General features: G+C 35.2%; 1 protein-coding gene across 9 annotated transcripts in view; it reads left to right on the forward strand.

Annotated features, from left to right (window-relative positions):
• The window catches only part of ACSL6 (acyl-CoA synthetase long chain family member 6), a 243,000-nt gene extending 228,749 nt beyond the window's left edge, over window positions 1–14,251 (forward strand). For all 9 annotated transcript variants that reach the window (XM_072400825.1, XM_072400824.1, XM_072400828.1 and 6 more), the window contains 2 exons: window positions 12,285–12,356; window positions 13,657–14,251. In XM_072400825.1, coding sequence (XP_072256926.1) covers window positions 12,285–12,356; window positions 13,657–13,797 — 213 coding nt within the window. In that variant the 3' untranslated portion in view covers window positions 13,798–14,251. The remainder of the gene's footprint in view (window positions 1–12,284; window positions 12,357–13,656) is intronic.
• Window positions 14,252–15,258: the final 1,007 nt, after the last annotated feature.

The following is a 15,258-nucleotide window of genomic DNA, read 5'->3' on the forward strand; positions in this document are numbered from 1 at the left end:
CCATTGATCCAGTGTAAACTTGGACAGATCTGAAAGCAATTGAAGGCGTGCAGCTGCATATTCAATAGATTTAGCATCTCTAGCTTTATGCATTATGACTTCTTTAGTTCTATAAAAATGGATCCTGCAAAGCACGTCCATTGGTCGCTGGGGATGTTATTATGCCTGTTACGATTCTCTGCATCATATTGGAGTAGAAATAACCTAATAAGTTGAGCTTCATGTCTTTCCAATATGGTACTATGAGTTGCCACCTGAGTAGCAAGGTCAGTATAGGCTTTTTGTAACGTAAGCGTGGTAGCTGTAACTTGCTGTATAGAGCTCTGCATAGCCTGGAACTCTAATCCTTTAAGCCTATCTATACTTTGCTCCAAATCTTGTCTAGTAGGTAAACCCCTAAGATGGGCCCTCCAGCCCCATTCATCTTCGCTTATTACAGAAGAGTTCAAAGAGAGAGGTACCTTTCCCAAAGCAGCAGGGGTGGCCAGGCTCTGAATTGGAGAGTTAGGTATACTGTCTGTATGTAGGTGAGTCTCTAGCGTATCCCTATTAGCATCTATAGCTGTAGAGGAGCCGCTGGTCAGCTCCCCGGGCGACCGCACTCCTGTTGCTTCAATCGCGGCCGCGAGATTTACTAGAGGCCACAGCTTTGTGGCCTGTTCCTTTCATTAAGTGGACGCCGGGAGAAAACAAACCTGCTATCCCGCCTACTGCACTCCCACTGTCAACAGGTTTACTCTTTTGAGTTCCCCTTCCTTTGGGACCCATCTGGGGGTACAAGTAAGGCACCAATGTGCCAAGAAGAGTATTGGATTCCCCCAGACAGCAGAGAGCTCAGAAGAGATTTGTCCTACACCGCCATCTGCTGGACACGCCCCCTCGCTAAATTTTTTTTATGCAAACATGTATGCAGCTCTGTGTTTGCTAACTTTTTAAAAGATTTTTTTATGCAAACGTGTACTGCTCTGTGTTTATTAACTTAAAATATATATATATATATATATATATATATATATGCAATCGTGTGCTGCTCTGTTTGCTAACTTTTTAAAATTTTTTGCTAATTTTTATTTATGCAAACATGTATGCTGCTCTGTGTTTGCTACCTTTTCGAAATTTTTTGCTAATTTTTTTTTTATGCAAACATATATGCCTAAAATACCTATTTTATTTTGTTTTATGCAGGTGCGCTGGACAACAACAAGGTGCTCCACACCTGAGGTTTGCAAGAAGCAGAAAGTGGGAACCTGTGACCAAGGAGTTGTGGGCAAACCTGTGCAGAAGAGGTACTGGTCCAAGAATAAAATGATTGCCACTCCATTCTTTGGCACAGTCATGCTAGAATACCACTTTTTACCCATAATAAAGTACCTGCACTTCACAAACAATGAAGAATTTGATGAGACTATCCATCCTGCACCAAAACTGAAGAAAATTTGGGAAGTGTCTCAGATGATTCTACAAAATTTCCAGCAAACCAATGTGCCAGAAAGAGATGTCAGCATTGACGAAAGTCTAATGGATTACAAGGGGAGGCTCAGCTGGGTGCAGTACATTGCGAATCCTCATCTGGCTACATTTGGTATACAGTACTGTACACTGGAAAAGGGACACAGTTTAACCCCAGAAACAGCCATTATGGAGTGGCAACATCTTCAGTGCTATCTCTCATAGAGCCATTACTAGATCAGAGCTATTATGTCAAAACTGACAATTTCTACACCTCTCCTGAGCTTTATGAGTTCCTTCTTCAAGACAGAACAGATGCCTATTGAACCGTTAGGGCTAACCGGCGCAACCTGCCATCACTGTTTGCAAAAGGGAAGCTGAAGACAGGAGGAATTGTTGCCTGGCAGAAAGGCAAAATGATGGCCCTGGGATGGTATGACAAGAAAGATGTGTGCCTGATGAGTACTGTCCATGATGCCTCCACCGTTCTTGTACACACAAAATGTGGGAAAGAAGTGATGAAGCCACAGGTGGTGATTGACTACAACAACACCATGGGAGGTGTGGACAGAGCTGACCAAGCAATGACATACTACCCAGCAATGAGGAAACAGCAAAGGAAGTACTACAAAAAAATCTTCAGGCATTTTGTTGAGCAGTGCCTATGGAATGCATACATTCTGTACAGAAAAAAATGTCAGAGGCCTGTGAATCATTCAGACTTCATTTTGCAAGTTTCCGAATCCACAATCAAGAACCACCAAACACCATCAGTGGCTATGGCCGTTGTCAACCCAGAACGCCTGACTGGTCGTCACTTCATTGAATACATCCCACCAACCCAGAAAAAGTCAGCACCTACAAGGATGTGTGTGGTTTGCTGCTCAAAGACCGATGACAGAGGGAGGAAGAAACACAAAGAAACCAGGTTCTACTGTCCTGACTGTGATGTTGGACTTTGTGCAGCACCCTGCTTCAAAATCTACCACACCCGGGATGTCTACTAAAAATGTAAATTTTTTTTTTCTAAAATCTTTTATTTATATTAATTTAATTTATATTATTATTTATCAATAACATTACACCCTTGTTTGGAAAATTTCAGTGATAAAATAGTTTTTTTTGATAAATTACATTGTTGTGGTCCATTATTTCCTTATTTTTTATAATTATGATTTATAATTATTTATTATATTATAATTTATGATTATTATATAATAAATGATTTTAATTATTATACCCGGGAGTTAATCCTAAGAATTACAGGCCCACAATATAAACAAAAATTTCCATGCAAAAAAAAATAGGATCACTTTTTGCATAAAAAAACTGACAGAATTAGAAAGCTAGGGAGGTTAAATAAAACAAAAATGTACATATATTTCAATCTTTCTTGTGATAGGTGGTTTTTGTGAAGACCTTTAAAAAACAATCAATTACAATTAAGGTTGGTTCTTTCCTGCCTAAGCATATAGTTTGAGCCACCTCCAGTATATTTGTAATAAACCAAGGATTGATGAGTAGGAAGCAAGAAATAAAAATTTGAGGCTCTAAATTTGGTGCAAAATAGTAATTATGTATTTGTACCTAATAGATCCATACCTAATTATAGAGTACATATATTTCAAGTGTATCCCAACTCTTGTTCACAATCACAAGGTTGGGATACTCATCCTAGACATTCATTTTCTAGCACCATACAGTGAATAGTGGGTACACAATATAAGACCTGTTAAGGTCGCGTATGTCTAACGCGTTTCACCTAATAATGGCTTTTTCAGGAGTTTGTTGTTAAGAAAACTGTATGATGTCTATATAGTATAAACAGAGTAGGACAGCACATACAATTTCTATTTGAACATTGTCAACCAATTGATATTTTAAAAACAATTCAATATGTATTTAAAAATCAAGGGGATTCTATACAATCATGGAACAACATATATTTTATAGAATCTCTATTGAGTGTAGAAATAGCCAGCAATGATGATAATTAGCAATATTGGTTCTTTTCATACATAAATTCAATATCTAATACCATTTGGAAGCTTTGCTGATATTTTTTGTAGACTTTTTTGGATATTTTTTGTAGACATTTTTGAAAATTAAAAGTATCCATGTATAACATCAATTGAGTAATTAATAACTGATTTCAGATATGTTTTGCAAAATTCATTTATAATTTTATATCTGATACCAGAGTATCTTGTAGTTGTAGTTGTAATAATGGTATGGAGGTTTTGCCAATTTGTTTATCAGTGTAAACACATGCACGTAAGGGGGTGGATTCCATTCAAGATGGCGAGAGATGTGTCTAATGGAGAGATCAGAGAGATAATTCAAGCTGCACTTTACACTAATGAAAAAAATTAAAAAATGGTGTTAGGTCAAGAATTAACAATAAGTGGAAAGGGTACTAAGTGTTATACCGATATTATAATGGTACCTACCGCTTTAAGATGTATATTATAGAAAGGACTACTAGTGGTAGGTCTTAGAAAATATACACGTTGGACTGGAAGAGACTGCATACATGGATCTAAGTGGTACATTAACTTCAAATCAGAGGAGTAAACAGCAGTAATCCCCATCCATGTAGACAAAAAGAAGGTTTAATTGATTTGCGGTCAGAGAAATATATAAATGAATAAAAGTACACTTTGGAGTCAAGATCAATTTGTTAATAAGTTAAAGGAGGGATAAGCGCACTTACCAGAGAAGATGCAGGAGTTTTTTAGTGTGGTTAAGGGATATGAAGCAGGTTGCTGGTTTAATTTCTGTGTTTGTGCAGCCAGGAAAGCTGTGTGCATTTGAAGCCCGCCTAGTATAGGCATGGCTTCTGGTTCATCTGATTGTCGTGCCTTATTAATAGGTCTAAATTGCATATTGCTTTGGTAAGTTTTTTTTTTTAATGCAATATTTGTTGGGCCATTTTTTAACTATTTTGGCTTTACATGGAAGTGTGGGTTTACATGTTATTTTTTTGTCATTTAGTGTAAATTTAGTGATGTGATGTGTGTTTTTTTTTTTTTTTTTTTTGTGACCTTTTAGCAAATTTTTTTTTTTTTAATAAAGTTGTTTGTAAAATTTTGTCGTTTGTTTTTTGGGGGTTTGTTGTTTTGTGATCTCCTTTCCAATCTCCCAGGACATACAGTTTAAAAAGTAAATTGTGATTGTTTTTAAGCTGTTCCTTTCTCTGAATTGTTTGAAAGGCTAAAAACAGCGCAATTGTCTTGTTAAAACTCAGTTGTTTGATGCGCATAGTTGTGTAACAAACTTCAGGAGTGTGTAGCTCATAGTTGTGCCCCAAGGCGGACCCGCTATGTGTGCGTGAACTGTGTTTTATCAGTTGAAAAACGCACCGCACTTTTGCAAGTCCTCATTCAGGTAAGTTTTTATTTTTTGTGTATATTGCTTGTTTTGCTTTATGTACACTCGTGCATGTATGTATAGACATGAGTGCACATGAAGCAAAATATGTATGTATGCATTTAAATGTGTGTACTCTGTATTTCTCTTTTCTATGTATAAAGACATAAGAAATTATAGGATGAAATTGGCAAAGGGGGCTTTTTGGACCATATTGCTTCACATTGAAAAGATTGCCTATTTGTTCCTATGATTTCTGATGTCATGGGCTTGGCTACAAGCAACATTCATGGATGATATTGCTTCTGGTTTAAAGAAGGAATCCACCTTTATGTGCTTCCACTACCAAGCTGAGGTGAGTAAGTTAATATATATAGTGAGCCAAGGTCTAAAAAGACATTCAAACCTGCAGAAACATCCTGAAGGGATGGAAAAGCAAGAAAATATTTGACACAAAGTGGATTGGACCCTGGAAGTTTGGTATACTAGTACTATTTGTTTTGTGTAAACACCTAAATAATGCATACACTCCACTATTTATCAGCATTAAGTTAAGCAACAGCACAACATCTGTTCATTTCCAAGAGTGCCTGATCCTGCTTGTGAGCCTGGCAATCAATGTGGTTTGATGTTGTGCTTGGCAACCTGGACCTTCTTCCCTTAACCTCAGGTGTGTTAGAATGAGTATGCAACTCAGCTGGACAACTAATTGACAACCAGTTTGGACAGCAAGTGGAAGTGTGCATGTACACAAAAGTGCTAGGATCAGGCAGCACAGCACAATGACAACAAACCTATAACACTACCACAAATGAACAGAGGAGTTGTGTGGTGGCAAATCAACATAAGTGCAAATGTCAGACTAGATAAAAAAACAAAACAAAAAAAGAAATAAAAACCATGAGAATTTATTCAGAAAAGGACTATGTACATAATACACTCAAATACTATTATGTGACAATGGGACAAAGGCAACGAGGGGGGTCAAGTAGCACTTTGGAGGAGAAACCATGCAGACATTTGTACTCAATACTTGTGGAAAAAATGACAAAACATTGCTGAAGAATTGCTAAACAACATAAACTGTAATTACAAACCAGGCACAAAAACATTGCAGCAACAGATGAAACTAACAATCAATCATGTGTACAAAAAAATCACATCAATGCATACCATCCAAGCAAACTTGCTTAATTAACCCCCCCCCCAACACACACAAACACACAAACTAGTCCAGGTAAAATAGTACTAATGAAAATGCATATGTATTTCTATACATTTAAATGTATTTTGACATACACACACAAGTGAAATCACTAAATGTTCCTTAATATATGTATTATAACATGTTTGCCTATTAGTAATTATATTTAGTATATTTAGTAATCCTTTACTAAAATATTTGATTTCTCTAGTCAGACTAGAATGAAATTTTAATCAGGTCACAAATATTTATTCACATATTTTTTTACAGTTAGAAGACTTAAGTGGCTCCCAATGCTATATTAGTAGCAATTGACGTGGAAAGTCTATATCTTTGCAATCCACATAAAAGGGTTTGGAGACTATAAAAATGTTTTTAGATGAACAAGACATTAAAACAGGGAAACAAAACAAATTTAATATGGAACTATTGAGGTACATACTAACAAAAAATATTTTTTAAATATTTTTGTTCTTGACTAAAAACTATACCTCCAGGTACAGGGAGTAACAATGGGGAAAAAGTGTGCCCCAACCTATGCTAACCTGTACCTGTGGGGCTGGGAAAGAGATATATTTAGTGACAAGTCCCTCAAGATATACCTTTGCCATGTCACACTTTGGCGAAGGTATATCGACGATGTACTCGTGATATAGACAGGATATGAAAAATTATTACATGAATTAATGGAAAAATTACAATGCAATCTGTATAATCTTAAATTTACGATGAATTCCAATATTTCCTATATCTCTTTCCTAGATTTAGATTAGACATCACCGAAGAAAGGAATGGCATAAATTTCTTGGGATGTAATTTGATCATGTGACATGGAAGAAGTGATCTTTTTGGCAATATGTACTTGTAATTGCTACTATGTAGGTAAAACAAAATGTAAATAAAAAAAAGATATACAAACATGTTTGCAATATTAAAAATGGCAAAGTTACCTCATCCCTAAGCCACCATATGGGTTTCAAACACAACATTAATGAAGGTGAAATCAGATTAATGATCAGAAAAAGTTAAAAAGATTTCAAGGTTGGGGACAGAATCCTCATTTAAAGAGAAAGTAAATGGATATATAAATTAAAAGCAACCTGTTTAAATGAAATAATGAACTTCAAATCCTTTTTGTGAAAAAAACTGGGGAATAGGGGAGGTGATATGGGAGGAGAAGGGAGACAAAGACAGTTTGGCTTTTTTTTGGTTTTTTTGTTTTATTTTATTCAATTATGTTTGTTTTAAATTAAAGGTATGTTTAATGAAGACCTATGTTTATCACTTTCGCACTGAATAAAAAATATTATTTTATAAATAGGGAATTTATAATGACATGATTTAATGCATTGGTATTAATATTATTTGATTAATACTATTTTAAAAACCTAAATCACATCAGCAAATAAATAAATCTCCTGTGACATCCAGATAAAGGGGGCTGTTTGTTTGGTTGTTACCCCTTCACTCTCATGGTCAACCCCCTCTGTTTAGTAATGTCCTGTGACGAGTTGAGGTGACTGCAATAGGAGGCGCCTCAACCGTTGCTGATACTTTCGCGTCACCACTGAGAAGGGGATTCCCCCTCCGGAGCGCATACTACAGTGGGTGGAGCCATCAGCGCGGGACTCACAGAGTCCTTTGCTGATAGGAGTTCTGTGTTCCACTTGTCTCCGGGTCTTCACCTGGATACAAACTTCATGGCCTCTTTTAGCGCCATATGGGACACGGGACTGGATACTTAGGAGGAGAGGAATTTAGTCACAACATGGAAGCTGGGGAAGCATCACGCCAAACAAGGCAGTGAGTTTTAAATTGTAAGTCTTTGTACATTTAATTTGGCATTTGAATCATGAATTGATTTTGACTGATAATATTATATGATATTAATGGATTTTAAAATACACATCAAATTAATTCATCGAATTTATTCTACTCTTCCATGTAATTTAATTAATCGATCAATATCACTATAGATGTTTTATAAATTGTCAATTTTTTATCATCTCCTTGATTATTTAATAGATTATTAGTCAATGTTTTAAAAAAATTAATTATGAGGATGATATACTTAATGATAAGTTGCATAATAAAAGTGTTTTTTTTAATTTAATAAAAAAACACATTGATTAATTAAAGTAAATTGATAGGACACATAATCAATTATAATAGATCAGTTTAATAAGATGCAATTTATTAACACCAATATGCTACAAACAAACTTGCAGGCAATAGAAACCGCTGACCCAATTTGATGGAGATGCTTTAAAGTTTATGTCAAAACAACATAACAAGTAAGTGCTACATTGTTTTTCAAAGGGCTTCACAAAACCACCTATCAAGAAAGATTGAAATATATGTACATATTTGTTTTATTTAAAGATTATAAAGAACTTGATATAATCCACTACAGTATGTCCTTCTGATGAAGCTCTTGTGGTGAAACGCGTCAAGGACGGTAGAATGGAAATTGTTTATGTACTTCAATTAATGAAATATGGATATGTTTTGTATTGTTACTTTAAAAAAACATTTTTTGTACCGAATATAATAAAAATGTATAGATATATTTTTTTATTTAGGCACCTAAAAATCCTATTCCAAATGTTCCTTCAAATTTGCTTTATCAAATTAGGGATGTGTTTACTACTAATTAACCCCCCTAGCGGTAATCCTGAGTGTGACTCTGGGTGGATTCCACTTGAAAAAAGCGGTTATCCTGAGTCAAACTCGTGTTAAAAAAAAACCCTTACCTGCGCCCCGTGCTCCAGCGGCGATCTAATGATCCCGATCTGATGCCGGGAGGTTTCTGAATTAAGGGACCGAGTAATCTGCTTTTAAATACCACCCGGGGTCCTGGCATCGTCGCTGTTCGCATCAGCAGTTAGATGCGAAGCAGAAGTCCTGCATTTGCATCTCCCTGGAAATGCGAGCAGCAGCAGCGTTGGTGGATGCAGGGGGTGAGCCAGGGCAGGACATCGCCACTCGCATCACCCGGAAGATGTGACATCTTCCTGGTGATGCGAGTTGTGATGTTTTTGTGGGGTGTGGCCAGGCAGGAAATTTAAAAGCAGATTACAATGTAATCAGCTTTTAAATGGTTTTTACAGTAAAAAACACTACACAACATATAATAAAAATAAAAGTACATATTTTAGTGCACCAAACATCATTGCCCAGTGCCCTGATTTACATTTGCCCACTATTAGCCCTAACCTTGATCTGACTTTTTGAAATTTTTTGATAAATTAGTTTTTTTTTGATAAATTTAATTGTTGTGGTGTGTTATTTCAATATTTTTTTAAATTACATATATATATAATTATCATACCCGGGAGGTAATCCTAAGAATTACAGGCCCACAATATAAAAAAAATTTCTATGCAAAAAACTGACAGAATTAGAATGCTAGGGGGGTTACGTAATTATCTCCCAAATTGAATTCTTCACTTCTAAGCTGCAGTATTCATTTAGTAAGCGATGCCTTTAGGCAGGATTTCAAGTGTGAGAACCTCACTTGTTCCCCTGGCCTTCTTCCTTTAAAGAGGAACATTACTGAAAAACTAGTCTTTCAATTAATAATCTATTCTTACTTACTTGCACTAAAATGTCAATCTTCCCTGGTGGCACTGGCTGTGTCAGCTTGTATCCATGCAATATATATTGATTTCTGAAGTGTTTAGAAGTGGGCAGCTTGTGACTGGCCCCCTTTTGTTTTTATGTTTGTTTTTATGTTACTTCCCTAATTTAAGAGGATTTTCTTTCTTCTTTATTGTACATTGGGCCCATCTTTTTATCAAACATCCAAGCCAAAGTGAAAAAGATGCCATTCCTTCACCTAATATCCAATTCTATGGTAAACTATTTTCCGATAAGCTTTTTTATGAGCAGTAGCAACTTTTTTCTAAAAAATTACACTGGTCAACAAACATTTTCTTGCCAAACAGAATAAAGTCATTTTAGGTTATGTTTAATGTACAGATTCTAAATATGGTTATGGTTTTGCTAGATTGGGCCTAGTTTTTCAAATAATGACCTCAATATTAACCTAATAAAACATTAAAATAAAGCAAAATTAAAATAGATATGCCTGCGTATACAAAAATAAATTTTTGAAATACTTAATGTCAGTATATTCTATATTCAGTATATTGACACAACTAATCACAAAGTCATTGAGAAACTCTGTATGATTTCCTTTTATGCTGATGATCAGGACATCCACGTTGAAGGCTCCAGCAGTAGTCTGCTATCATGTGTCAATGCCATCTGCCCTTATACCTTTTTTCCATCACCTTTATATCTTGATGGAACCTCTCTCCTTCCTTACTGAAATTGCCAAGTTTTTCTGGAAATTTTTGCAAATGGCTATAGAGATAGTGTACCTTTATGCTCATAGTAGTACCCACATTTTTAAAGTTTAAGAGCAAGTTTTGTACCAGTTCTTCATAATTTTGTGCTTTATGGTTACCCAAGAAGTTTTTGACAACCATGAAATAGCTGTGCCAGGCAAAAGCTTCAGTATCAATCATGTAACTTGTGAAATTTGAATCATTTATCAGTTTCCGAATTTGGGGTCCATCAAAGAATCCTGCTTTAAAATTTTCAGTACTCAATCCAGGGAAGAATCTACAAATGTATTTGAAGCAATCACTGTCTTTGTTCAGAGTTCTAACAAATGTAGTGGAGGGAGCATGATTTTTTCTTTGTCATTGGCTCGTTATTGATGTTTGATGCACCTTTTTTTATGTTTTCCCTTGGAGGCCATGTCACTTTTTTCCAGTGATCCTGCTTTGCTCTACTATCCTACAGGCAGATGAAACATGAGTACTTTGTGTATCCACTTTGCTGTCCAAGTAGGAAGTTCACCATTTTTAAATCAACACATATGGACCATTGGTCCATAAAACAGATTTCAAACTTCGAGTGGAACTGTCTATGAAAAGCCGCCAGTCTTCTGCTTGGTATTCTGGTACTCCCATATGGGCTAGTAGTCCAGGGATGTTACAACAGTACACAAAGTCTCCATCTTCCCTGAAATATGGTAGGAGTGTCACCTCTCTTGTCATATAAACCCTTATTTTAACTTCTGGTCTCAGACAGTTCTTTTTTTTAGCCTGGTTGCTAAATGTTCAGATGCTTGTTTTGACAGACTTAAGTCAAGTATTAAATCATTGATCTGTACTTGGAAGAGCTGCTGGTTTGATATTCCTATTAACTTCCACTGCTAACTCCTGGATTACACTCCAAACCCTGTATATCTTCCATGTTGGATACAGGAAATCAGGGAATGTACTGAACACTGGTATGGGAACATCAGCACCATGTGGCACAGGTCGTCTTGTTGATTCCAAATCAGGGTACTCCCACTTGTTTTTCTTGTAACCATTGAAACCTTGTACATTCAAAGCACAAAAAAAAAACAATCATTGTGATGTTTTTTGGGCTCTCGCCATACCATAGGTACACCAAATTTCAAACTTTTCAGTTTTCCATTTTTCCACTGACATACATACAGTCTACACAAGTTTTGCATACCATATAGAGAGCCTAATACTTGTCTTGGTCCCCCCGTTTAATACCAGGATAAGCTTGTTTCACAAATTCTGTAATGTTTCTTCTCAGTTTTTGCAGAGAATATTCACCACAGATGTAGCAAAATACATTAGGGTTAAGATTTATGAAAATATTGCTACATTTACAGTATTATATATAAAACATATGCAAAACATCGGTGTAAACAAAGATTGAAAATATGCTGTGTTAACATTTGTTGTTAAAATCATCTATTCTGATTCCTGTATCACAAAAACTAGAGCCAATTTAATGAAACCCATGTCATTTTTGGATTCAGCAGACCTGAAATACACTAAATATAATAAAAAATCCTTGGCAAGTGAAATTTTTTTTTTGTTGAGCTGTGTTATGTATGCTCTAGAATAAACCAAATAATTAAAGGGTTGTGCTACTTAAAGAAGAGGGGTAATGCACTCTACATAGTAAATGTTTATTCTACTTTCAGGTTGCACAGTAAATATTTGCAAATTAGGGTTACTGTAAATAAATAATAAATGTCATGCACAATGGAAAACAACTTAAAAAGAAGGATTTTGTTGATTGAAATGATGCCATATTCACTTAATTTACAAGTTCAGTGAACATGCAGAGTGTATGTGTATTGCATTTGACCATTACATGTAAAATCACACATTTTAGTGATTATGGTTAAAAGTGAGAATGTTTCTTCTTCAATATTTTTCAGGAATTCAAAAAAGCAATAATGGCTGATATGGTGAGACTAGGAAAAGAAAGTGGGCTTCATTCTTTTGAACAGGTAAAAATATTTATGCTGATGTTCCTTCATCAAGTAAGCTTTCACAGATATTTTCATACTGTAGTTTGGGTGATGGAATAATTCTAATGTGCCACCTATAAGTAATAATCCTGTGAGCTGGAATTTTTGCCCATTTGGGTGTACATTGTTTACCCATTACCCTAATTGTAAAAATGCCCTTTATGATACTCAAAACACTTGCATTGGTTAATTTACTTTACATCAACATAACTGATAACCTCTTAACAATACAAATTTGGTAGCAGGTAAAGTATGAAAGTTTTATATTAAAGACCTATTATGCTCTGTTAAAAAAAAGTCTTCCCCTATAATTGTTAGGCTAAGTTTTGGAATGTGTTGCTTCATCTATAGGTTACATAATTTATAGCAGTACAACATGGTACATGCTGCCAGCAGAGCAACAGGTCATGAAGCAGATATAGGTTGTTTAAATTCTATGGGAAAAAAGAGCTTGACATATGTTCAGTCATTCAAGACCAGAAGATGGAGGTGAAAGGGGAATCATGAATTTCAGATACCTGGAAGAGGGCACACTAAATGTTATGCATATACGCAGGCTATTAAAAGAGTTGAGGGACTACATTCATCTTTATTTCTAATTTAAAGCCCAACATGAGTCATAGAAATAGATATGTGTTTGATAGATAAGATCAGTGTTGAGTCAAGAACCTTCATTTTCCGGTTAAAGTATTGTACACGGTGCCATCAATGTATGCAAACATAGAGCAAAACTGTCATCTACAATGTTGCGCATAGATTCCTGAAGAATATTCCAGAAAATGTTACTTTTTGTTAGTAATGGAATGACAAAAGTATTGGTAGAATATTTATGTAAACATTCCTCTTCAATAGCTATTCTGTGTGCAATAGGTATAGAATTAAACAGCTATTGTAGTGATACACATGGCCAGACTGGCTAAGACTGTAGTGATACACATGGCTAAGACTGCACAAGTGTCACCTGGCCAATTCATTCTCTACACTTCTATTTGACTGAGAGTGACAATAAGTAGAGATTAGTCATATGGATAATTGGGCCCAGCAAAATGCAAGATACAGTAGGTGTTGAACACAGCAGGCTATACCAGTAAGGGCAAGGCTGTACTATAAAAGGCGTGGAAACAAAACTAAAAGTAAATAATTGGGTAGGTGGCTATTTCTCAATAGGTTTTGGAACACATGTAAAACATCTGGCCTTTCTTCCCTAAAAGTAAAGCTGTTCTTCAAGTACCATTTTTTTTACCAGGATTCAATATTTAAAATGTATGTTTTATTATAGGTGAAAGCTATTCACATCCACAAGGAAATGTTCACTGTACAGAATGAATTATTGACACCAACACTTAAGGCGAAGAGACCGGAACTCCGAGAGTTTTTTAAAGAACAGATAGAGGAGCTTTATGCCACGGTGTCAGTCTGACCTCCTGTGAGCAATATGTCTTATCATGCACATAAGCTACAAAAATATGTGGATACATTTTTTTTCGGGGGTGGGTGGATTTTAGCCTCTGCAGTTATTTTGAAGGTGTATGGAATGCAAGAAAGCAATGAATGACAACAGAGGCTAAATTAACAGATATTACTAGCATGACAGAGTTTATACTGTACAGCAATGTACTGAAGACTAAAATGTATAGTACAGTATGCCAAAACAGCTTCAGTAAGGACACTTTTTTAGAAGCAAACCGAAGTCAATTAATGTAATAATTTCAGGATTATTGTACGAATTGTAAGAAAAAACACTGATGGTTTTCTGGATCGTGAGGACTTTTGTGTCCTTTTTATAGAGCATTGCAAATACTGCAAGCTGTGTAAACTAATAAAGATTTACAGAGATTAATAGTTTTCAAAAAAATAAAATAACTATAACACTTGTCTGTAATTTTTTTATTGCTTTCTGTGGTATTAAATGGCTTAATTAGATAAACGTGAATATAAAATGAATTAAAATACATAATTGGTTTAAACAAATGTGCAAGCTTTAACTTTGAGCGATTATTTAGGTTCTTTCATGTATTGATGTATTAGGGCAGTCCATTGCACTGCCAAAACTGGTTTGTTTTTACTGTATAATTGCAATATACAGCATTTAGCATGAACAGCAATACAACACAGTACACACATTTTGCAGTGCTAATATGCATTGCAGTTATGTGGGATTTTACACACTAATAAAAAATGGGTTATTGTGTTTATACATACAGCTATGTGAAAAAGTACATACACTGCATGGAGATCCCTACTTTTTCAACTTATCTGAAGCAACAATATATTTCCATTTAAACAGTGCCTACAGATAAAGGTAATATACATGGAAAAATTACACATAAAGATGAAAATGTATGCAACCATCTGCCTGAAAGTTAACATTAGGGGTAAAATTATTTGTCAACATGATAATTGGTCTGAAATAAACTGAAATCCACAAAGAAATGGCTCAAAAAGAAAAGGGATATAAAGGTTTATCATCTGAGCTAATGATTTGAATCCTGATGAACTGGGCAATTCATACAATGAAACCCATTAACCTGTTGCAGCTGAAGAAACTTTGTGTGTATCAGTGTATAAAATTTCACTGACTTGATATCAGACCTGTTGACTCCTGTTACAGTTAAGTCCATGTTATTTTTGTGCCACTGGAGTATCTGGTGGTGACCTGAAAAGAATTAATAGTATGGTGAAAAGAATAAAGACACAAAGATTCCCTTCATTCCAAGATGAGTATGATAAAAGTAAAATATTTGTATATATTTTGTTACCAATTTCAACTTTTTAAACTATTAGGCCAAAAAAAAGCCCTGATCAATGTGCTTCTTCTAAAGAAGATCTTCACTGTTTTTCACTGTATTTAACTGCATACTATAACCAATATCTCATTTAG

The sequence above is a fragment of the Pyxicephalus adspersus genome, chromosome 2, assembly GCF_032062135.1.
Source record: "Pyxicephalus adspersus chromosome 2, UCB_Pads_2.0, whole genome shotgun sequence".
Lineage (NCBI taxonomy): Eukaryota > Metazoa > Chordata > Amphibia > Anura > Pyxicephalidae > Pyxicephalus > Pyxicephalus adspersus.